Genomic DNA, 25,402 nt, shown 5'->3' on the forward strand with positions numbered 1-25,402 from the left:
TCAACTTGCACACTTTTGCTTTAGGATAACTGCTATTATGATTTTTATATCTTTTGCCCATTTTTATTGGGTTCTTTGTCTTTTTATTACTGATTTATAATATTTTTATATATTCTGGATATGACTTCTTTGTCAGATTTATATGTTGTGAATATTTTCTTCCACTCTAACTTGCTTTTTTCATTTATTAATATTTTTTGATGAGCATAAATATTTAGTTTTACTATGGTCCAATTTTTTATGCTTAGTATTTCCTCTTTTCTAAGAAATATTTCTACACTATTGCTGTGAAAATACTATTTTATATTCGTTAGAGCACAGACAACAGTGTAGTGACTGCAGTGAGGAGGCAGGTGGGTAGAGGTGGGAGAGGGTAGAAGGGGGATAAATGGTAGTGGAAAAAATACAATGAAAATGAGCTATTTTTATATCTTTAAAGATTTTATTTATTTATTTATTTTTAGAGAGAGGGGAAGGGAGGTAGAAAGAGAGGGAGAGAAACATCAATATGTGGTTGCCTCTCCCATGCCCCCTACTGGGGACCTGGCCTGCAACCCAGGCATGTGGCTTGACTGGGAATTGAACTGGTGACCCTTTGGTTCACAGGCCCGTGCTCAGTCCACTGAGTTACACTAGCCAAGACAGTTTATATCTTAACTCATATTTGTATTTATGATCTAACATGAATTCACATTTTATTAAGGTTAGAGTAAAATTGTTTTCCCAAATATATGTCTGGTTTTCCCAACATTATTTATTAAAAAGAACTCTTTTACTCATTGAGTTGTCTTTCCCTATTGACTTGCACATGCATATGTAGAGAACCTATTGACCACATGCACACAGGTCTGTTTCTAGACTGTATATTCTGGGATGTGTTTTTTGCATCTGATCTAATCTGGTAAATGATACATAAATACTGAAAAGGGATGTGTAATCTGCACTAGTTGGGTTTAGTGTTTTATAAAGGTCAAATTGGCTGATAATATTTTTAAAAAAATATTTTCCATTCTTACTGAGTTTTATGGTCAAGATGTTCTACAATTATTGACAATAGAACAGTTAAATCTCCAACTTCAATTGTTCTTTTTCTCTATTTCTCTATAGTTCTAGAATTTTTTTGTTTACTTCTGACATTTTTTTGTTTCTATCTACAAATGTACATAGTAGGTATATGTACATTTAGGATTGTTATATGTTTTTGATGAATTTATTATTTTTATCCTTATGGAATGGCCCTCTTTGCCTCTCCTTTCTCAAGGCCTATTTTGTTTTGTAGAAATACACTCATACTGCTTTTTTATGCTTAGTGGTTGCATGATATGTAATTTTCTTTTCTTCACTTTCAACTTATATGCATTTACATTTAAAATGCATCTAAAGTAAATTCCATACGGTTGAGTCTTATTTTTTATATTAAGTCTGAAAACCACTTTTTTAGTAGAAGTGTTCAGTCCATTTATATTTAATATAATTATTAATTTAGCTGGACTTAGTCTACCATCTTGCTATTTGATTTCTGTTATTCCCTTGTATTTTTTGTTCCTTTAGTGCTCTCTACTTGTCTCCTTTGTGTTAATTATGTAGTTTTGGGGTAATGCTCCATTTTATCACATTTATTAACTTTTTAAATACTCTTCCCTATTATTAAGAAGTGCCAAAGGGATTGCAGTATACACCCTCAGTTTATCCTAATATTGAATTATTATTATATCACTTCATGTATAATGTAATACCTTTCAACAATATAATTCCATTAGTCACATTTCCATCTATTCTGTTCTTATTGTCATTGTCATATGTCCTACTTCTTTATAGTATTAATACTACAGTACATTGTTTTTATTTTTGCTTTAAACAGTTCATTGTGTTTGAAAGGAATTGAATAAAGAAAACCAACAATTTATTATATTTACCTACCATTTACCATTTCCAGTGATTTTCCCTTCATACTGTGAACTATATTTCCACCAGATATCATTTTCCTTTGGCTTAAAGAAATTCTCTTAGTAATTTCTTACTAGTGAAAATTATTTCAGCTTTTATTTATCTGCTTTCATTTTTAAAGATACTTTTGCTCAACAGTGGATTTGGGGTTGACAGATTGTCTTAGCCTTCTAAGATGTCATTTTGTTGTCTTTTGGTCTCAACTGTGTTTGATGAGCGGTCAGTCATTACTCCTACGATATACCTAGGTGCTGTTTTCTTTGTGTGGGTCATATCTTAGGTTCACTGAGTCTTTTAGACTTGTAGGTTGATATTTCAATCGATTTTGAACATTTCAATTCAATATTTTTATGCCCAATGTCCCTTGTTTTACTTCTGGGATTCATTTACATGTACATTAGACTGCTTGATAACATCCTACAGGTCATTTTGGCTTTTCCATTTTCAAAAAATGAATGCTTCACTTTGGATGTTTTTCATTTTCTTGTCTTCAAGTCACGTGATCTTTTCTTCTGCAGTATCAATCTGCTGTTAATTCATTACAAATTTTAAAAATATATTCTATTTTTCAATTTTAAGATTTGCATTTGCTTCTTTTTAAAGAGTTTTCACATTATTTTTAAATTTTCTCTTCTATTCATCACTTATCTTTTTCTGTAATCTCTTTAGCATATATAATAATTGTTGTAAAGTCACCTGCAAGTTCCAAATCTGGATAATTTTTGAACCTTCTTCTATTGACATATTTTTATTCTTTTAAATACTGGGACTAATTTCCCACTTGTTGGCACATCTATTAAACTTTTATTATATACTAGATGATATGTTATGGAGATTGCATTATGTGTCCTCCTCTGAGTTATATTATAGCTGTAGTTAAATTACTGATGAATGATCTTTATTCTGTGGAGATGTGGTTTTAGGCTTTCTCAGAGCAAATCTATTTCAGCTCTGCCCTTGGTTGTAGGACATAACTCTTAGACTGGAACAGTAGTTCTTTCCCCTAATATGACCCTTCTGGGGTTTCAATGCAATGAAAACACAAGGCATTTATCAAGCTCTCTAATTTCAGTGGGATTACACCTTAAACTTTTTCTCCCCAGAAATGGGCAATTGCTGACATCTCTGTTCAGCAATTTTAGTGTCCAGTCTCTTGTTTTCCATTCAGTTCCTTCTCATCTTAGGACTCACCCAAGGATTGAGCAGATACAGATTTAGGAAATTTCCCTGTAGCAGTTGCTTCCTTTCTGGGATTTCTAGGTGCTTTTTGGGATTCCCAGAACTCTTAATTCTGGCTTGCCAACCCAGTGAGACTGCTGTATTCTACTTGAGCTTGTCCAGATGCTCTAAGAAAACTGGGAAAGCCTGTAGAGGGCAAAGCTGATTAAATGTGGATCTCACCTAGATTGCTTGCCTTTTTCCAAGAGCTGTATCTCCTTCAGTTTCTACCTGCTTTTGTTAGTGCCCGGTGCCTTCCAAGAGTGTGTTTATATTTTTTCTAGAATTATAACTGCTATCAGCAGAAGGATTAGTTTGATATGAGCAGCTCTTCCACTAGAGCAGCTGGATATGTCACATTATTTTAAATGAATGCTATTATTTAGGGATCAGTTCTTCTAGGAATAATTACGTTATGGTAGAAAGCAAACCCTAAAGCAAATAAAGCATTTTTTGTGACTCTCTGGTACTAACACACAGATGGAGAGGCACTTTGCGAGCAGTCAAGAGCACACACATAGACAGCAATCTGCTCGGCGCCTAGGCTGTATAACTCATTCCCTAAAAATCTGCCTCCTGCTTCAATCTCCCTCCTATTAAAATCTAACTTTTTTTTCTCCAAATCAATATCTTTCACATTTACTTCATATTTATTTTGTTCTCGAATGCTTCACTCCCTCACAACCACTGGATATTCTTTTCCCTCTGCACTTGACACCACCATCCTCCCTCCCCTGCTATAGTATATTTTAGTTTGTTACTTAGCATTTTTATCTCTTCCAATCTTTTTATCTCTTGGAAGTTTTGCCTCTTCCAATTCACTAATCTGTACACTTCAGTCCATTTTTTTCCATTTCTGCACCTACAAGATGGAAAAGAACAAAACCCAGCATAGCTCCTTAAAGCCAAAACTGTTCTCCCGCTAATTGATTTTGAAAGAGTTAAATATTTCTAGGCATAATCCCCAGCATTTTTCTACACTTTCTTAAAAACACGAGAGTGAAGGAGCAGTACGAGAATCTGGCTGTGCTCCTCTGTAGCTCTGCCACTGAGCAGCATAGTGCTTTCGGTTACTCACTTAAGCCTCCATTTTCCTATCTGTAAAATGAGGAAAGCATTTGAGAACTTAAAGCCTACCTCCATCTCAGGATTTTACCAGCCTATTGAAGCTACAGAGAAGCAACTCCCGGGTTGGCAGGTGTCATGGCATTAGAGGGAGGACAGACTGACTGCCACCTGGGTACTTAAAAGCACCCTCTGTAAAAATTTAGGCTCTGTGGGACTTAAATGTAATAGGCCAGACCTGGGATGTAGGATGGACTGCAAGGAGGCAGCCTCAGTAGAGAGATTTGTTAGTATTTCTCTCCCTAGAACTGCTCTGATCCTTACTTAAGTCTTCACCCTCTTTGTTGCTTTTTCTTGTCCCAATTTGCCACAATTTCCTCCTTTCTCCAAAACTTAATCTAATTTTCACTTTTATTTGGTCCTGATTGTAAAAAGTCCAGATTATTGTTTCTACTTACCCAACAAAGTTTTCAGTTCCTTAATATACAAAGCAAATAATTCTATTGCTCAGTAATCTTTTTTAAAAAATAAGAGAAGTACAATTAGATAAAAGATGATTTTTATTTTCTTGTGACCTATGCTTCCCTCTCTCAATTTGTTCCCCACCCCTGGAGAGTAATAACCCTTGATCAAGAAAGGATTCCTAGAGTCTTAGTTAAACAAAAAAATAGAATCAGCTAATCATTTCCAAAGATCACTCTTTACCCTGTGACCTCTTCTTGGATTAAAATTGAATAAACCTGGATAGCCTATGGATGTTTTAAAATATGTTTAGAACTATGTCTTTTATTTTTTACTCAAAGCCTTATGAGTTATAACCATTTACACTGAATTTCACCCAAGACAATAATTTGGAAAGCTACTTTGATGAAAGTAGAAACTTATAAACAATAAATTCAGTATACTTCTGTTACAAAATTGGTGCCGGGGGAAAGGATAATACCCACATTTTAAGGTTAACTCTTACAGTGAACAAAGATCTCTTTGAGCATCAGTGGTGGGGTTTGGTCTGTAATATAGTTAACCAAATGGCTAGAGGTAAAGAATTTTACCACAGAGCTATCATATATAAAAATGTAGATTGATCTTTAGTCATAACAATCTGTTCTGAACAGATAAAGAGAATGAAAAATTAATCAAAGTAATCAAACAATTGTTTCATAGAGACAGTTATAATATATGATTCAGACCTAACCTCCTCTTCTTTTCTTGGGACTATTTTTTCTCTTCAATACAAGAAACTTTTCTTGAGTCTTTGATTTAACATTGACTTTGTCTTTTTTCCTTTAAAGACATTACCTTGGAGAATAATTTTTATAATTTTGTCTATTGCCTGGGCTTCAGAATTTTCTAATTTCCTTTCAAAATTTTTGTTATAAAATAATTTTTGTCTATCTATTATGTAAAAATATCTTTATTATGCAAAAATTCAAAGAACTTTTTAACATTTTGATGTTAATTTGTTTTTATTGGTATGTTTTTGTGAAGTGCAAAGGGCATGGGTATTATATCTAAGAAGGAAGGACCTCTGCATTTGTTCATAGTAATTTTGCTCCATTCTCATTTCTATCTGCTTTTTTCTTCTTATTTAAAATACAGCGTGTTACAACTATAGTGACACAAATGATTCCTATGAAAACCATTGCCGTTAAAGTTCCTTTCAAGATAAGACGATCTCTGGCAAGTACTGGAGCAGAACTGTGGGGAACAGTGACACCTGGGCAATGTTAGATACTGCAGATTCCAAGGAATTCTTATCTGTGGTTCGTATTGCCACATAAACTCTGTGGCTTCCTTGTGTCTCTCCATCAAGTGGATGTTCAGGTTCATTTATGAAAAGCTTAGGTAAAAATGTAAATATCTCCTTGGTGCCAGCTTGTTGAGGACTTAGCTTTGATGTATTCACTAAAATGGCATTGTTAAAATCATCTTGAATATTCTGTAGAGTTTTACTCATTCTTATTTCATAGCTGTTGGCTGAAATTAGAAATATGAATGGGAAACTTAAGTCACTTTGAGTAGGTTTTCTAATTTACTACTAATGATTAATGAGAATATAACAAAAAGTCAAAATACCTATAAATGAACATAAGAAATATGTACATGAACAAAACTTTACTGTCTAAGAACTCATATTAAAATCTAAACAAGAGGAAAAACATGTTTTCTGAATAGTAAGATTAGCATAATAAAGATATTTTCCAAATTTTATGTGATTCTCTTAAAAGTGGCTGTATTTTCTACAAGCTTATGGTAAACTTTAAATGGAAAATAAGTGATTGAGGTTGGCCATATAAAGTCTAAAAAATAGCAATGTAGAAGGCCAACTTTATCAGATATAAAAACACTGTAACTCTTTGATAACTAAAAAACTGCAGTGCTGGTGCATGAATAGACATACAAAAATAGGTCAAAATACATTCAGGAATGTAGTACATAATATAAATAAAATTCATTAATAGTGAGAAATAAAAATTTCTTGATAATGGTGCTGTGATAAAAAGCTGGAAAAAAATATGACCCATACTACAAATCTGTTATCCAAAGTGATCAAAAAGTTTGATGTAGAAAATAAAAACATTGAGCATTTAGTAGGAGACAATAGATGAATTCCAGTATAATACTGAAGTGGGAAAGGCTCTTCTAATTAAGACTCAAAATTTAGAAGTCATAAACAAAAAAGTTGGTAAATTCAAATATATAAAAGGAAAAACTTCTGCATGGGAAAAAATCATCCTAAGCAAAATATAAACATAAATATTAAGTGGCAAGAATATTTGCAACTTAAATCAAATGCAAAGCTTGATTCTGGTAATAGCCAAGTGGCTTCTATAGAACTAACTCTCCAGCAAGTAACAGGTATAAACTCTGAAGGAAGAAGGAAAAAAAAAACAAACCAACTATTGAAGCACTGGACTCAGATAAAAAACAGACAGAAACCAGAGGAGAGAGAACCTTTAAAAGTGGAGAACCAGACTGGAAATGATTTATATTCATAGAGCTTTTCCTCTGAGGGCACTTTCCACTTTGGAATCTGTAGCTGACTCTGACACAAAGATCTACTATCTTATTGGTCTAAGAAGTCAGAGGGCCAAGGGTGGGATTTCCAGACTAGTTGGAAAGGGAAAGAGCCAGAGAAGGACAAGCCCAAAGCATGTGTGTTAACATGCTCTCAAATCATTTGAAGACCTCTAAGTTATGCATGTGTGTGAAACATCTAGGGCTCAGGGGAAAAATAGCTAGAAGGCTGAAAACTGAGCAGAATTTTATGCTAATGCCCACCACAGGGGAGATAGAGTTTGAAGTGAGTCTTGCCAAGTTAGACGAACTTGATAAATACCTGGATGTTCACTAGAACATTAGAAAATCCACAGTTTAGGAATAAAGATTGTGTTCCAGAATTAAGGGATATGCTCTAGGATAAAGACAGAAACTGAAATAGACAAACCCTAGTCAAAAGTAAAATCAAACCTCCTCAATGGAAGTGATCTAAGGTATCTACTAGAAAAATTGCAAAACTCTTCAGAAATATAGAATGGACTCCAGGATCTACAATTTGATGCCACATGTCCAATATATAACAAAAAATTACTAGCTATGCAATGCAGCAGAAAATGTGATATATCATCAAGAAAAACATCAGCAAATAGAATGGTCATAAATGACTGAGATTTGAAATTAATAGACAAGGACTTTAAAACAACTATCATGGCAATGTTAAAGGTCTACAGAAAAACTGGAAGAAAAACTGGATATAGTGAATAAAAAGATGGAAAATTTGAGAAGTGGAAACTTTTAAAAAGAGGCAAATGGAAATCCTACAATTGAAAAAAACTACAGTGAAAAAATTCATTGGAGAGAATTAAGATTGGTTTAGACATAACAGAAGAATCAGGAAACTTGAAAACAGGTTCATAAAAATCATCCAAAAGAGGCACTCAGAAAAAAGAGATATAAAAATTGAAAATAATCTCAATAAAATAATCTTTGAAATTCACTGACATATCAACTTAGTGTATGTAATATAATATAATACACATAATATATTACTCAGGAAGGAAAGGAAGAGAATTTTTGCAGATATTTTGAACATTGGTTGTGTAAGAAGATGATGATGTCAGAGGAAGCATTATGAAAATAAGGCTGTTAGGCAGGTAGGGACGACAGGGCAGGGAAGGATGTCCAAGAGTAGGACTCCTTGTGGTCTGGCCCCACCCCAAAAGCTCTGCCCAGGCTCCTAGTGTTAGAAGCTGGCTTCTCTTTTCCCACCCACACTAGTCTCTACATTTTTAAAATATATGTTGCTCTCAAAGCCTGAACCACAAAAATGGTACTGGGTTATATGTAAAATGGCCCTTTGACCATTTTGTGCCTTTTTTCTTAATACAGGATTATACATCCTTGGAGTATAATGACCATCTTAAATTACATATATAATATTTAGTGTGCTGGGCACATAATAGTTGGCTAATAAGTAATATGTTTTACTTTAATTTCTGGATTAAACACAAAGGAAATTAGCTTTATAGCAGCAAAACAGATTATGCTCTGTACTTGGTTTTCTTATTTTACCTCAGACTTTTAGTCAAAATCCAAAGCAATAACCCATTTCTATAGTGACTAGTCCATATACATATGACCTTTGAACAATGTGGGGGGTAGGGGCTCTGACCACCACATAGTCCAAAATCCATGTTTTTGTTGACTCTTCCTAAACTGAACTATAGCCAGCTCTACGCATCCACAGTTTCAACCAACCTCGGATCAAAAAACAGTATTTGCAATCAGTGATTGGAAATCTGAGGTTGGCAATGTGAAAAGTATGGTTTTCTGTCCATAGCTGGTTGCAGCTATGGATGTGAAATCTGCAGATATGAAGGGCTGACTGTATTTATTGAAAAGAAATCTGTGTGCTACCCACACAGCACAAACCTTTGTTGTTCAAGAGTCAGTTGTGCATTCCTAAACATAATGGTGATCTGGCAATATTTTGTTCATTCTATGTAATTGGTCATCTTTTATAGGATATTGTGTATGGTAAAGACCCAGTACCTAGGTGCACATTGATATGTTTAGTGTGTTATAACATATACACATATATGTTATATGTGAAATGCTCATTCATTGCTAACATGGTTTAAAAATACATAGTTACATTTTTCAATAATTGTAAAAGACATTGCTTCTAATTCTGCCCACTGAGGTGTGGATAACACCTTCCTAGACAACAATTTGTGGGGGAAAAAAAGGTGATAAAAGCATGTGTTTGTTATTTAAACAGATACCTTCTGACTAGTTGGTTTGCTCATGGCTAATTGCTCCATTTTACCATTGCTGAGTCATTAAATCTGTCAAGGCTGAGTGATTACAACTTATGGTAATACACATGCAGCCATTTCCCCCACATTGTAGTCTGAGGTTTCGATACTATAACAACCTTGAATCATCTCATTTGTTAGTGAAATCTCTCTGTTAGAGTGAAAGTCTCTCTATTCTCTATCTCTATTCTCTATGATATCAACTATATACCACAGTCCTATTTGGTTGTATTTATTCTTTTAAAAATTTTTTTAATTTAATTCTTTTATTGTTGTTCAATTACAGCTGTCCCCATTTCCTCCCCATTAAACTCCCCTGCCCTACCTACCCCCTCACCACCCTGCTCCTGCATTCAGTCCTCCCCACTGTTGTTTTTGTCCATGGGTCAGTTGTATTTATTCTTTTCAATCTACTAACAACCACTAATTCCACACCTGTATTTTCTTGCAACTCTTTCAACACAGTGGTGTAGTTGAAACTGCTGAGGTTTTTGAAAAGAGTGTTTCCCAGTAGTAATGGGAGTCTGAGCTTCTGTTTATCTCTTTGAACACACTACCATGCTTCTGAAGCAGTAAGAAAAAGGGGAGATACTAGTTAGCAGACATTAGTCTAACCTTTAAATAGAGATGAGAGTGAGTGTTTGTGGCCCTTACTCCAACTGAGAAGCTGGAGAAGTCTCCAGCAATGTGAACCAGGAACCCAGGAAACTTACTGGGCACACTTTCTCTTCCTTTTCTGGTTTCATATGTGTCATTTCATTTCTTCTGTACAATGGCTTATGAAATACACAGTTTTAGTCCTGTGTTCCATATAAGAAAACTGAAGCCAATAGAATATAGGCAAACTGCCAAAGATCAAAGAGCCAAACTTAAAGCCAGAGTGGGAATAAATGATTTTTTCCCCTCACAGCTATTTAAGTTACAGCTATTTCCACAATACAAGGGGCATGTCCATCCCATAGTTTTAAACATCTCATACCTCTGCCTTTACATTTGAAGAATCTTTAATTCAGAGCCTTCTTCTGAAGGAAGTAAAAAAATATTTTACTTCCTTCTTCTCTGGCAAGAAGAGAGACATTTTGCTAAAAGAATATGAGGACAAACCTACAATATTGACTGCTTTTCAGCAGCAAAAAATTATTTGTAATTGAGACCCTTTTGGTAATGTAGTGAACAGAGACTTATAAGTCAAAGAAAGATGGTCCAAGTTAGAAGCAAGACTGGCAAAGAGCTGAGGTTGTCACTATTATTGACAGATATTGAGAAGAGCAATGCTCAATAGAATAGGTTGATTTCTATAGGATTCTTAGTCAGAGGCATCAGGAAATAAACCCAATTCTCAGAACTACTTGGGCTGACTTGGGAGTATTTATAAATCAACTTCCACCGCTTTTACCTCCAGCAGGATGTTAAACAAAAAAATTTAACTTCCATGGCTGAACATCTTTTGAAAAGAAAGGGTTTATTAGGCTGTTGCTAGCAAAAAAAAAAAAAAGAAGGAAGAAGAAGGAAGGAGAAGGAAGGAGAAGAAGGAGGAAGGGGAAGAAGGAGAAGGAGGAAGAAGAAGAAGGAGAAGGAAGAAGAAGGAAGAAGGAGAAGGGAGAAGGAGAAGAAGAGGAGAAGAAGGAAGAAGGAGAAGGAAGAAGAAGAAGGAAGAAGAAGAAGGAAGAAGAAGAAGGAAGAAGAAGGAAAGAAGAAGGAAGAAGCAGGTTTTGGAGCACGGAGTCTAAACCAGCAGCAGCATGCTAGGTAGGTAGGAAAATGTGCCCGTCACCTGGAATTTTGCAAGCATTTTCATACATCACGTAGGGGGAAGAAAGATGTTAGCCATTCTGAATAGATTTACATTAGCTGTTCACAAAGGGGATGGGAGAAGGTGATGTGGGGCTGGTTCTGAAACAGGGGCAGCAGAGTGTGCAAGGAAGAGGCGTCTGCTCCTGTGGATTAGCTGTGGGCAGCAGAGTGGAAAGTTCCTGTGTAAATAAGAAATGGAGGCTCCTGGGGTTCCGTGGTGCCTGACTATTCTCTCTTTCGGACAGTCACAGGAATAGCCACTTGGAAGTTAATTCCATGTTGCAGCGGATGGTTAGGAATGTGAGCAGTCTTCTGTCAGAGCTGGTCTGCAGCTACTAACGGGCTGTTCTGTTTCTATCTCTCACTCTGCAGTCACTGTAACTTTAATCTAGAATGTCTCAGAATTTTTTTCTTGTCAAGGGTGTGCTAAAATACTGTTTTATTTGTGCCCATAGCCAGGATGCTTTTTAGAATGTTTTTACTGGCAGAATAGGAGGTGGTGAGGAGATGCCGGGTGCTTGTAACATCACCTAGTGCTGGTCACAAGTGTGAAAACAATGTGGGGGAGGTTATATTAGAATGTTTGGTTTAAAAAAACCAAAAATCTTGAATTAAAAAGCCTTATACAACAAGAAAAATTTCTTATTTTATGTAACAAAAAGCCCTGTGACAGGATGGTTCCCAAGTTAGTGACATCATCAAGAACCCAGCTTTTCTCCACTCTTCTGCTTTGCCATTCCCACAGCAAGTCCAGTGTCTTGTCCTTCGGTTACAACTTGTGGTTATAAAATGACAGCCATGATTCTAAGTGTCACAAGGAAACACAAAAATGTTAAAAGAAATATCCCCATGTCTATATTTTATTTATTTATTTTTTATTCTTCACCTGAGGATATGTTTATTGATTTTAGAGAGAGAGGAAGGGCCAGAAAAAGAGAGAGAACGATAGAGAAACATTGATGGGTATGTGCTGTGACTGGGAATTGAACTTGTAACCTTTGGGTATATGGGACGATAATCCAAATAACTAAGCCATATGGCCAGGGCTCCCTGTGTCTATTTTTAAGCAAAATGAATCTTTCTCCAGCAGGTCCTGTTTATTTCTTACTGGTCAGAATGGTATCAGACTTAATCTATTACCAGCAAGAGGAACTGGGTCATTCAGATTGGCTTAACTTCATCAAGACCCGACCTGTGTAAGCTGCTGATAGTCTCAGCCCACCTGGAAGCACAGGGGCCTGGCCAAGGAGGGGGCACTGCATGGAACTGGGGTTCTGCTAGGAAGCAGGGTGAGCACCAAGCCCACATGGCGAGGCAACCTAACAGGGCCCACTGTAGGAATCTAGCCACATGGCTGAGAAAATGCAGCAGGTTTGAAAACCCTGGTAGAGTGAAGGTGAGGGACAAGTAAATCGAAACTTGGGGCAGAATGTTTTCTCAGGGATCTGCTGTCTGGTCTCTGTTCTCCACACCAGAGAGGGGAGCTCTGCTCGAGCAAACTGGGTGAGGAACAAAGACAAGCCTAATGTGTGTTCTTTCAGTGCACACTTACAAAGTAAAGTTATATTTTTTATCTAAGTATCTCAAAGTACAAATCTATAATGTAGTTAAAAAATATGGAGGGGTCAGAATTCTCAGTGTCAAGCGCTCGGATCCTCTCTAGCTGGGCTGCGTGCTTCCCTGGGTGTCCCAGGAATGGTCCTCTAGATGCTCTGACTCACAAGACAGCAGTGTGTCAGACCACTGGTACCAGTTCTCAACTGGGGGCACGTGGTCTCTGCACCAATAAGGAAACCGAGTGCGCTCTCATTGTTATAAACTGTCTACCAGTGAAAGGGTGTGTTTGCCCCTCTGGGCCACACCTAGTCCTGCAGCTGCTGACTGTTTTTTCAGGAAGTCTAGACCTATTGTCCTGGCCCAAGCACACACCTCGCCACTGTGTGACTCAACCATCAAACGGCCAGCGACGGCCACCTGCCGCCCACCCTTCCTGCTCATGGAGAATCACTCCCAGCCCCCTTTTACCCATTCATGTTCCTTTTATCACCTGAGGTAGGACTTTTAACTCTTGTGTTGAAATTGCAAGAGAGGGTTTTTGTAATGTTTAGCTACAGACCAGCAATTTTGCAGAAACACAGGTACTGGGATAAATGAGCAGTCTCTCTGGCCAAATTGTCAGTCCTTGCATGAGCAAAGGCAGCATTTTCTCTGCCAAGAGGCAATTGGCTGCACTCAAGAGGGCAGCAAGCAATTCCACCATAAAAGGGTACAAACTAAACATCCTAGCTGCACCCAAAGTCACCAATGGGGGATGTTATTATTAATTGGGGGCCCTGGTGATGCCAAGTGTTAAATAAGTGAAAGTGTCTATCAGTAGCCACTGGCCTGTCCACTGGGAGCACGTGGCCTTTTGGGTTAAAGTCCTGCTTGTGGCAGGTTGCCTTCCTTCAAGGCCCAATGGTCCTGACCCTTTTACAAAGCTGTCCTCCTACTCGGGCAGACAGCACCGTGTAGAACCTAAGGGCCCTGGGCCAGAGTCACTGCCCTTAAGTCCTGTTTCTGCCACGTTCCCGCTGTGGGGCCTTCGGCAGGTTACCTGGTGCCTCTCTCCTCACCTGAAAGTGGTGCACGGGTGTTGACTGCATCAGTGTGTGGTGACTGTCACATGTGACGTCTCTGGTCTGCAGCAAGTGCTCAGGAAATGTCAGCTATTATTCTTTTAAATGTTTATGCCTTTTAACTCACAAATTATGCTTCTAGGAATTAATGCTAAGAAAGTAATAATGGATTTATTTAGAAACTATTCCTTCAACAATTTTTATAATATAAAAACTGGGTATAGTCTAAGGATTCAAGAATAGGGAATTGATTGAATAAGTTATAACATATCCATAAAATTAAACACTTTCAATAATTAAATGCCAATATATCTCTAGATTCAATGTAGAGTGATGTTCATGCAATATGCTTAATAACTGATAAAAACATAAAATGATATGCATACTAGGTATAGTGTTTATAAAAGGGTTAAGCATATATAAGTGTGCAAGGAAAAGGGAATTCCAAGATGCTGGTAATGGTTAAGATTTTAGGTTATTTTTCCTATCCACACTTTAAATTCTCCTGTAATTACAAGTAGTCCATGCAAAAATTCAAAAAAATCTCAAATAGTCTTGTATTATTCACACCCAAACTTGGCGCGGGTCCCTGCTCAGGGAACTACGGCAAAGCTGTTCTAAGAGTGAGTACTTGCCAAGGGCAGCTCACCTTTGGGTGGGGCTGGTGACCCACTAGGTGTGAGGGGCTCTGCCCAACAAGGGGATGGTGAATGTGAGGCAGAGAAGTTTTGGGGGGGATCTAGACAAGAGAGTGAGAAATGGGATGGGCAGCCTGACAGGCAAGAATAAACCAGGACCTTGGAGATGGGCCAGAGATTCTGCAAGATAGGGGAACTGTGGGAGAAAAGGGGAAGAGGCTGCTGGTGCTGCCTGTGGCTCCTGCTGCCGCCTGGCTGGTTCTTGGACCTGGGTTAGTGACCCCAGAGGTCCTTAACACCAACTCCAGCTTTTGAGAGTGTTCTTGAGCGAGCCTCTGTGTCTCACAGCAAAAACACAACGGAACTGCCTGTGCTCTTAGCACTGGCTTCCCAAACAGACTATGAGTTTCTTTAGGACAGTATGCCTTCCACATCATGCACCTACAGCTCAAGGCTGGCTGTCTTTTCATTGTTCATTAATGCTTCATTCACTCATTTCTTCACTCAGCAAATACATAATGTGCATTTAGGCAGTGCAAAGTATGATTCTAAGCACCAGGGATATGACAATGAGCAAAACAGACAAAAAAAAAATTCCTACTCCATAGACAGGTAAAATATAATAAATAAAATACATAGCATATTGGGTCATAACAAGTGCTAATGAGAAAAATAGATCAAGAAGGAGTGGAAGGAGAGCACAGCCAGTGAAGGCCCCCCCTAAGAGAGACCGTTTGAACAGAACCTAAAAGACTGAGGGGGCCACACAGCTATCTGGGGGAAGAGCATTCCAGGCAGCGAGAGAAGCAAGTGGAAATGCCCTGGTGTGTCCTAGAAAAAGCGATGGCACCGATGTGACTGGAGTAGAGTGAGCAAAGAGAGAGCAAGGCTAGTGGAAATGGGTCTATTGCCTACACCATGATGAGACTGGAAGACAAAGGAGGTGCAAGAGAGGTCAGAGGTTTTCCTAGGAGGAACATACTGAGGGGGGAACACTTGACATCCAACCTAATTCTGGAAAGTGAAGCCTGGGCCTTGGCCTTGGGCTCTATCTGGGGTTAGGAGAGGAGGTCGGTGGGGAAGGGAGGGGTCAGACCCCAAAGAGCATGTAAGGACTACATTTCCTCTGAGTGATGTGGGGGGACACAGGAAGTGTTGGAGCAGAGGAGAGACGTAGTATGACTCATAACAGGTCACCCGGGCTGCTGTGTGGACAACAGGTCGTAGGGAGGTCAGGAATCAGGTTTTTGCAACAGCACAGGGGAGAGGTGACAGCAGTGTGGATGAGGGTGGCAGCAGTAATGGTGCTAAGAAGAGGCAAGACCCTCTTCCAGCCATGATCTGAAGGGGGAACACCACTGTGGACACGACATCCTGAAGATACATGACCCCGAAGGAAGGCTCTGGCTCACTTTCTGGTTTTAGATTGGAGGTCAAGCTACCCCTCAACACGCCCTTCCCAGGAACCACCCCTGGCCTTTCTTTTGTAACATGACTCATGTGGGTTCAGATAATAGGGCCTTTCCCTGGGCCTCTGCCTGGATGAATCTTCCTTCTTAACTTCCTCCCACCTTTCTTCCTTTCTCACTGTTCACCACCAATTGTCTGAAGTAATAGAAAGAACCACATTTCCCTTTTTGAGATCTCCTTATCAATTTTGGCAAATTTAGATGAAATAGCAACATTTCCCCTTTAAAATCATTCCACAGATTTTCTTTAAGATGAAAAACAGTTTCCCCGCAGCCTTGGAAGGGCGCAGGGCAGGGAGGGGGGGAAGGGAGACGGCAGAATGCTCCAGTCCAGCTGGTGGAAAGCTGCCCTTGGCTGAACCTTGGGACAGGGCGTAAGTATCTTTCTAAGTCATAAATCACTGTGGAGGAGCCTCAAAATGCACCACATGGCCTCTGAGACTCAACATGCTTCCAAACACTGCTGGTAGTGTACTAGGAAGAGTCTTAGCTCCTCGACAAACATCTCACTGAGGCTGAAAAGCATAATTTCTGTGAAATCAATAGTCAACCTTCCTCCTTCACCTTCACCCCTCCAACTGAAAACTGTTAATCAAAGGGAGACCAAACAGCTTCGAAACATACATCGTCCCCATCTTTGTAGCTATTACCAACGCATGCTGCGTGTGAATTACCAACAGGGAGAAAATTGTGCTCACAAGCATGCCGGGGCTGGGGCTGCTACACTCCCGGGTTAACCAGAGCCAGTGCCGATAATGTCTGCCAATGTGCGTGCTTCGGTTGCTTAAGATCACTTTCCAGGAGACACACTAGAGGCTGATGGGCTTTGTTGGAATTATCAGGATTTTTTAGGCTGGGTCATGTTGGCCTACTGCATGTAGGAATCAGACAAAATACCAGAGGTCTGACTGTCCAAACTCCAAGACATATTTTCTTCCTTGCCTATGCTCCCTAGCTTTTTCTAAAGTCCCTTGGCTTTGGGGTCAAATGAACTGGTTTGGAAAATTACCTTAGCCATTTTGTAGTTGTATGGCCTTTAACAAGAGGCTCAACATCATTCAACAAACTTTTACTGAGCACCTACTGTGCCCAGGCCCTGTAACCATTGATGAGTACATCCCCCTTTGCGCCTCAGTTTCTTCACACTTAGATGGCACCAGTGTCCCCTCCTTGAGTGCAAACTTAGTGGGGAGGAGGGTTAGTGAGAGGATTCAGTGAGATGTTTGCTGAGCAGCTGGCACGTTGTAAATGCACAGTAAGTGATATTCATTACTGTATAAAGAAGACATTCAGATTTTAAAAAGGGTAAAAATGAACATTTTCTCAACCCACTACCCTTGAAGTGGCAGATAAGAAAAGCTGATCTTCCTTGAGAAGGTAATCAAAAGTTGGCCCCAGAACTTCACACTTTTTTGAAATGGTCTCTCACTGGCCCATGCCTATGTTTCTATGATGATTAATTTAATGTGTGAATTTGCCTGGACCACAGAGTGCCCAGATATTTGGCTGAAAATTATTCTGGGTGTTTCTATGAGGGTGTTTCTGAATGAGATTAACATTTCCATTGGTAAATTGAGTAAAGCAGATTGCCCTCTCTAGAGCAGGTGGGCCTCATCCAATCAGTTGAAGGCCTGAACTGAACAAAACTGATCCTCTCCCAAGTAAAAAAGAAGTCCTCCTGCTTGAATACCTTCAGCATAGGGCACTGGATTTTTTTCCTGTCTTCAGGCTTGAGCTGGAACATTGAGTCTTCCTGGGCCTGGAGCCTGTGAGCCTTCACGCGAACTACACCATCAGCTCTCTTGGGTCTTCAGCTTCACGAATCACCCAGCAGATCTTGGCACTTGCCAAACTCATCATCACATGAGCCAAATTTTAAAATACTAAATCTCTTTATATATTAAATATTATATATAATAAATATTTTATATATCTGATTGGTCTTTTTCTCTGGAGAAACCTAATACATTTCCAACCTTATCTTGTTTTCTACTATTCTCCCTAATTTGCCTGTACTCCAGCTGAGCTGAACCCATAAAGTTCCTCGGTTGGCCACTCTCTGTGGCGCAAACTTTGTCTCTGTCCTGAAGCCTTCTCTCACTGCAATCTTCAGAGCCAACTCCTGTACTCTCATAAAACCCAATTTTAGTATCAACTAACTCAGTATATAACCCTTTTAAATTGAGGTCCTTTTTCATATCACCCAATGCTTCCTTCATTCCAGCACCTATAATCTACCATGTAGCATGACTGTGCCCTCATCTGGCTTCAATGTAGACTGCGAGCCTTTTGATGATGGCAGCAGTGTCTTATTCATCCTAGCTAGCTATAGGAGGCCGTTCTGCGTGGCCAGTGGCAAGCAAGGACTGATACACAGGACCCACGCCCATGGATAGGTTCTCCTGTGAGGAATCGGGCTTGCATTGTACCTAGGCTGCTTTGAGTGTTGCTTTTTGCTAAAAGTCCCTCACGCTGAATTGAGGCAGCAAACATTTACAATATATCTTTAAAGTAACTTCCTAAAATCTATACTAAAACTTCCAAGGATGAGTGTAACCAGTTCAACCACTTTTCTCTTTGCATTTGCAAATATCCTTCTTCCGTGATGTGATTAGTGGCATCCTCTCCTTTGTTTTCTGTAAAAGGTAACCAACTGAAGAGAATCTGTGCATAGTAAATGAGGATTGTCTTCAACATAATGTGCCCAGAAAAGCAGTAAAAGCTTGTGAAGGCAAGTGTCGATGTGCTCTCCCCTTGAGAGAGTGGCTATGCCATCCCTTTTCCTCCACAGGACTTGATAGTTTGTGTGAATTTGTCTCGTCTCACCCATAACACCACAGACCCCACAAGCTGCGGTCCACATAAGCTAGCCTGTCAGTTACACAGCAGAGAGCCAGTGAGTGCTTGTTGCACAAATAGAAGAATACATAATTGAGCTAATGAAAGCATCTTTTTCTCCAAATGGTATGTAAAACAGAGGTTAAGAGAGAAGACCTTCTAGAATCATTTGACCAGACTGGTGAATTCATGAGGCCACTGACCACTGGCTTCAGAACTCTACTGAATGAAGGTTTCAAAAAATCAATACAAGGTTTGGGGTAATGGAAGAGAAGAAGATTATCTCTTTCAGAAACCAAGAAAGCATCTATCATATGGGTATATTTCCATTAGCTATTTTGGAAAACAAATCCCTCTAAAACCTCCATTCTAACTAAACTTAGAGAGGTAGTTTAGGTCCTCCTGGCTCAGCTCTTCCAGGCAGGTCTGGTCTGGTGTGAGGGACGGTCCTGGCTCAGGGCTGCATGGGGCTTCAGAGTTTGGTTCACAGATTTCCCCCACTCACGTTAGGTGCCTCTTCGGGATTTTTGACAGTGAAGAGAACACCATGGTCAACTTTTATGAAAGAAAGATGTTCATAAATCCCAACAAAAGAGTGCAATGAACTTCAGATTCACCATTGAAAATGAGATTTCTTCCAGATTAGCTCCCTACTTATATAGCCTGCTCACCTTTAAAAATCCTTTTACAATTTGTGGTAAAAACTTCATCCTTCCACAGAGACAGCCCTAGCAAGAGAGGGTGGAAGGCAAAGCCCACACGAAGAGGTAGGAAGGGTACCTGTTTATGAAACCTCCCCAGGCCACTGCTCTCTGTCTTGAAATGCAAAGGGAGACTCTGGCAGATCCAGGTTATGTGTGCTCCCTCGAGCTCACATTGGAGGACAGCTGCAGTGGAGCCTCACCTTGGAAGCACCATAAGTGGCATCCTAAACAGCCATTCCCTGTTGGTCCCTAGAAGGGCTCAGTGAACATGAGAGGCCAAGGAGAGAGAGACAGCAGAAGCTGTGGAGTTGAAACTCAGGGGCAGGTATATTTCTGATGTCCAGAGACTTCTGGGGTAGGGAGAAGAGGATCTAGGAATTCTGGCCAGGTCTTATTTAGCTAAGAAAAAGCCTAGAACACAGGGAAGACTGCCTCCTGATCCTAACATCTCCTTGTCTCTGGAAACCCAGAGAAATTTTCCCAGAGAGGGGAGTCTCTACTTGCCATTCACGGGTCAGTATTGGGGAGAGCAGTGGGAGGGGGTCAGTGTCTTATGGCACAAGATGAGTGCAGAACTGCACAGACTAGAAATCCACATGGAAGGTAAGGAGGTGAGTCTTACACATAATGGAGATAAAGCACTACTCAATTTGGTTGAGGAGTCTCATCCTGCCAGTATGTGGACCGTGGTGATAAAACTCTCCTGGCTACTTATACGAGTGGGATCATTTTTGACACTGTCAAAACAGCATTGTTATAACACTGCTATAAAAGAATAGTCATACCTTGGTTCCTGTTGGGTTCAGAACTTGTCAAACAGTGTAGTCATCGAATTTTGATGAGAAAAAAATGTTTCAGCACTCCTCACTTGCTCGGGACTCATTGCACTTGCTAGAACTTGTGTGAGTCACACTGTCGCCCCACAAGAGACAATGCTTCATTGTTCGGTACTCATCGGATTCGGCACTCATCATGAGTTTCGAAGCGAATTAACAGTGAGTACGGAGGTACCACTGTATTAAGTTGTGTATAGTGTGGTATAGACCACAGAAACAGTAACTATTTTTTGCCTTTAAATTTTCTTTCAATTTACTATTATCAAGATATTAGCTTTAATAAATGTATTTCATCACTTGCTCCCCAGAAAGCAGATAAAGATATCTAACTCTTTCAGACTCAGTAAATTTCTCCAAAGGCAAGCATGTGTCAGCGAGAACTGCACTCCCTTTGTTTCCACCTCTTTACCATGTCTGCCTTTAACAAGTGTGTTGATTAAGCATCATACACAGTGTAATATTTCAGTGTATCCCAGCCGCGAATTGCCCAACACTTCATCAGAAAAATAAATAGCTCCATAATGAGATAACTCTAAGTCGTTTGGGTAAACAGAGATCTCATTGTACGGAATCCCTTTGTCCACACAGCATTGCTTATACAACTCCATAGATGCCTCTGGGGTGTCAAGGACACAGTTCCTGTACCACCCAGACTCATGACCATAGGGAACAAGAGCATATCTTGTTTACCTTTTCTCTGATCACACCAAAAATCACATCCTGCAGGACTCTGTAGGAGCTATGCGTCAGCTCAGAGGCAGAGGAGACCACGGTGTCCCTCACAGGCACGCTGGACTTCCATCTGGATCCCGGGTGAGGGGCGACCCTCCTCAACTTTCCATCATCTCCTCAGACCCTGGGGTCAGTCCCTGCCCCCAGCCTGCTTTCAGGAGTCCCTGACCTTGGCCAGAACTGGGAGAAGAGTTGCTCATTTCCTTGGGTGGGTTTTGAAAAGGTCAGCCCTGAGGCCCAGGTGGCCCTCACCTAAGGGAACAAACAGTACCCAGAGTCACCCTTTGATGACTCTTGCTCATCAAGTGGGCATGATGTAAAAGTCCCCAGATCTTCCCCCTTTGGCTTTGCAATGTGTTTTCTTATTATTTCCAGATGTTTTCCTAATAATAGTTGCCTTATCTAGTATAAGAGTGAGTCTATGTTCCCTGAACACAGTGGATATGGGGAAATAATCTAGAAGTGAGCAGGAAAACAAACTATTTGGATTAAATACATTTTTTGCCTAGTTGATCCTCACAGTTGATAATCCACTGATGATGGCATACAGAGTGGAAAGGAACAAATAAGACTAGCCTTATTTGCCAATGACACAATGACTTATGTTGAAAGTCCCAAGAAATCAAAAAAACCAAAACACTTCTCCCTCAAATTCAAAATGAACAAACAAAAAAATGAGCAAGAAACAAACAGCCTCCAGAGCTAATAGATTAGCTAGGCCACAGGATACAAAATCAATATTAAAAAATCAGTTGTATTTCTATATATTATCAATGGCCATGTGGAAACCATGTACAGGACATATCTACTGAAAACTACAAAGTGCTGATAAAAAGAAATTAAGGAAGATGTAAATAAGTAGAAAAACATGCTGTTTATGGATTAACATTTCATGTGTACATGTGTAAATATGTGTATATATGTATATACACACACATAAAATGGTGTAGTGTTACACAAAATAGTAAAATCACAAATCACACAAATAAATACAGCCAACTAATTTTTGACAAAGGAGCAAATGATACTCAGTGGAGGAAGGATAGTTTTTTAGAATAAAACAGAAAATCTTTAGGCTGTAGGGCAAGGCTCTCATTCTTAAGAATGACACTAAAACCACAATCTATAAAATAAAAAATTGGTAAGTTGTACTTCATCAAAATTAAAACCTTTTATTCTACGAAAGACCTGTGAGGAGGATGGGAGGACACACCATAGACTCACAGCAGACACATGCGGATCGAGTACGTGTCAGGAGATGCGTCTACAATGTGTCTCGAACACTCCAGGCTCCACAGCAGCCAGGGGCTAGAGATGGGTGTTACACAAGGGCTATCTTTTCAGTGACAGGCAGTTCTGTGTCTTGATTGTGCTGGTTGTTACACAAATTTACACACGTGGTAAGATGGCACCGACTCATGTGCAAAGGGAGTAGAATCTGAATAAGGCCCAGGCTTTGGGCTAATGTCGCTCTCCCGGCTGTGACGTTATCCTGTGACTACGCCTGTGCCACCACTGGAGGAAGCTGGCTGAAGGGCACACAGAACCTCTTTGAACTGTTTTTTTTTTTTTTTGGTGCATCTTATTTTGAGTTTATAATTAGTTATAAATAAAAAGTCTTTAAGGTGGTTGCCCCCATGGTCCATACTGGTTGATCATCAACCCAGGCAAACTGCAGCTTGACTATCGCATTGTTGAGGGGTGGAGCGGGAGGTGTGCTGTGAGCTTGGCAGTCGTGGCTTGTATTTTACTCGGGTGAAAAGTGAGTGACTGCACAACAAGGTTTGACTTCCTGGCTTGTTCTATTCCGTAAAACAGTAGTCCCCTATGGCACGCTGGGGACATTGTAGCACCACAAAGACTTCTGAGACAAATCACCTCCCGGGCACCGAAGAGCTGGAGGGGTCCTATCAGTGAAATAACTGCCGTCTCTCTTGGGCTCCCTAATTCCTGGGGCCTGGACCTGAGGGTGGGGTGAGGGCATCTTCCAAACTTCCAGTCATGGAGCTGAGAGGCAACCTCGGAGGTCTTCTGGAAAAATCCACCAGGAAGACCAGGGCAAGGCATGCCCAGGGCAGCAAGAGCCAGAGTCATGCCAGGTCTGGAGGGAAAGGGCAGGGCCTCTAGCCCTCTATGTTCCATGACTCGCTAGTGCCTTGACCCTCATCTCCATGCCTTCTGAGATGCCCCCAGGCAGAGACCCCCTCAGACTTTTGCCCCCATCAGAGCTCTCACCTACTGATGGTGACAAAGAGCCATTGTCCACTGGTGACCAGAATGAGGCTCCGGCTCTTTCATGGGATTTTCAAGGAGGGAGGCACGGGACTCCAGAGTCCAAGCCTAGTCCAGTCTGAAGTGGGGGGGACCCTGACACATTACTGTATTTCTCTCACAATCTTCAGCTCCTTGCAGGGCCCCCCACAGTATCATTCCTCCTGGCAGGAATGATTCATGACTTGTGCCTTCAGGGGGAGTCTGTGTCTGCAGTTCTTTAGGATTCTGGCACTGGTGTACTGGTAATGACACCAGAATTCCCCTTCCACCCCCATCCAGACTTTAAAGTCCAGCTTGTTTCCCAGCTCCCCCTTATGGGTTTTGTCCCTGTGGGCTCAGCAGATCAGCGGTCTCCTCCCTTCCCTCCCACTCTGCTCACTCCCGCTGGGCCAGCTGGGCCTCTCCCAGATCTTCCTCACACAGCCTTCCCTCCTGACTGCCTAATGCTCCTCCCCCTCTTCCTGTTATTACTCAGTAAATGCTAATGTTTAGCAGAACCTAAAATATGGCACACACAATGTCAAGGTCTTCTGTACATTTGCTTATTTAATTCCCATTAAACACAGTGCCTGGAAGGGGTTCCATAAATATTTCTTGACTAAATGCATTCTCACAACAATTTTTGTAGGTGGTATTATTAATTTCTCCATTCCGTAGATGAGAAAATTAGGACTCAGAGATGATAAATAGCCAGCCCCAGGTCACAATGACGAGTGGCAGAGCTGGGATTCCAAAAGCAGGTCAGTTTCTAGGATTCAGGTGCTCACTCCATTGATAGACTAGTTTATTCTTTCATTCAACAGATACTAGTCCAGTGTCTACTATGTGCCAGGAGCTATTCCAGGTGCAGGGGATGCAGCAGAGAAGAAAACAGACACTATTTTTTGCCTTACAGACCTTACAATCTAATGAGGAAGGCAGACATTAAGCATGATAAATACCATAAGTACCATTTACAGCATGATTAATAGTGACAAGAGCTGATGAAAAAGGTAAGAACAGGAGTGAGGGTGTCATTTTATATGGGGTGAGCAGAAGTCTTCACAGAGGAGGGGAAAGCAGAGTAAAGGCCTGATGAAGATGAGAGAGACAGTTCCTCAGGAATAACAGGGAAGGGTACCAGGTGCAAAGGCTCCCCAAGGCAGGTGGCTTCCTGGGGAGTTCTAGGACCAGCGAGTGGGCCAGTGTGGTTAGAGCAGTCTCTGAGGGGGAGAGTAGTGGGAGCTAAGAGAGCCACAGGACCAGGTCACATAAAACCTTAGGTCAGTGTACAGAGAGGCATGAACTCTGAGTGCCATGGAATTCACTGGAAGTTTAAGAAGGGAGCCGTGCCATGTTCTGATGTGGCTTTTAACATGATTATTCTGGCTATTGATAGAGACTTGAGAAAAAGCAGGAAAATGCATCAGCAAGGTGACCAGCTAGGAGGCTATGGCAATAATCCAGCTAAGATATTATAGTGGCTTGGGTTAGGGTGGTGGCAGTATAGGAGGTAGGAGATTGAACAGGATATATTTTTAAGATGGTGCCAACAGGATTCCAGACCCCCGTACCCAGTGGCCTGTTGGACTTGGCAAGTTCCCTTTCACCTCAGACTCATCACATCCCAAACTGAACTCATTCCCTTCTCCCAAGAAACCTTTATCCCTCTTGCATTTTTATTTATTATTACCACTCTCATGTAGACAGCTGCCCAAGCCAGAAACCTGACCATCATCCTTGACTCCACCCTCTGTTTGCCTCCCACATCCAATTGGCTACCTTGTCCCAACAGGCTGTTCTCTTCCTCATCCCCACTTCCCCTGCCTTCACTGAGTCCCACATTGCTCTGGCTGGACCCCATCAAGTTTCTCCCTCCCGCCTGACCTCAGCAAACTCCACACAGCACTGGATGGAGCTTCTGGGCAGCAGACCACATCTGTTTAAAACTCTTCTGAGACTCTCCGTAGCC

General features: G+C 40.5%; 1 protein-coding gene across 1 annotated transcript in view; it reads right to left on the reverse strand.

Moving 5' to 3' along the window:
• Positions 1-5,740: 5,740 nt before the first annotated feature.
• CLCA2 (chloride channel accessory 2) overlaps positions 5,741-25,402 on the reverse strand; it is a 46,783-nt gene continuing 27,121 nt past the window's right edge. The window contains 2 exon segments of the mRNA XM_045835316.1: positions 5,741-5,938; positions 5,941-6,207. Of these exon segments, the coding sequence (XP_045691272.1) occupies positions 5,769-5,938; positions 5,941-6,207 (437 nt within the window). The 3' untranslated portion in view covers positions 5,741-5,768.

The sequence above is a fragment of the Phyllostomus hastatus genome, unplaced genomic scaffold, assembly GCF_019186645.2.
Source record: "Phyllostomus hastatus isolate PE091 unplaced genomic scaffold, TTU_PhHast_1.1 phas_contig_209, whole genome shotgun sequence".
Lineage (NCBI taxonomy): Eukaryota > Metazoa > Chordata > Mammalia > Chiroptera > Phyllostomidae > Phyllostomus > Phyllostomus hastatus.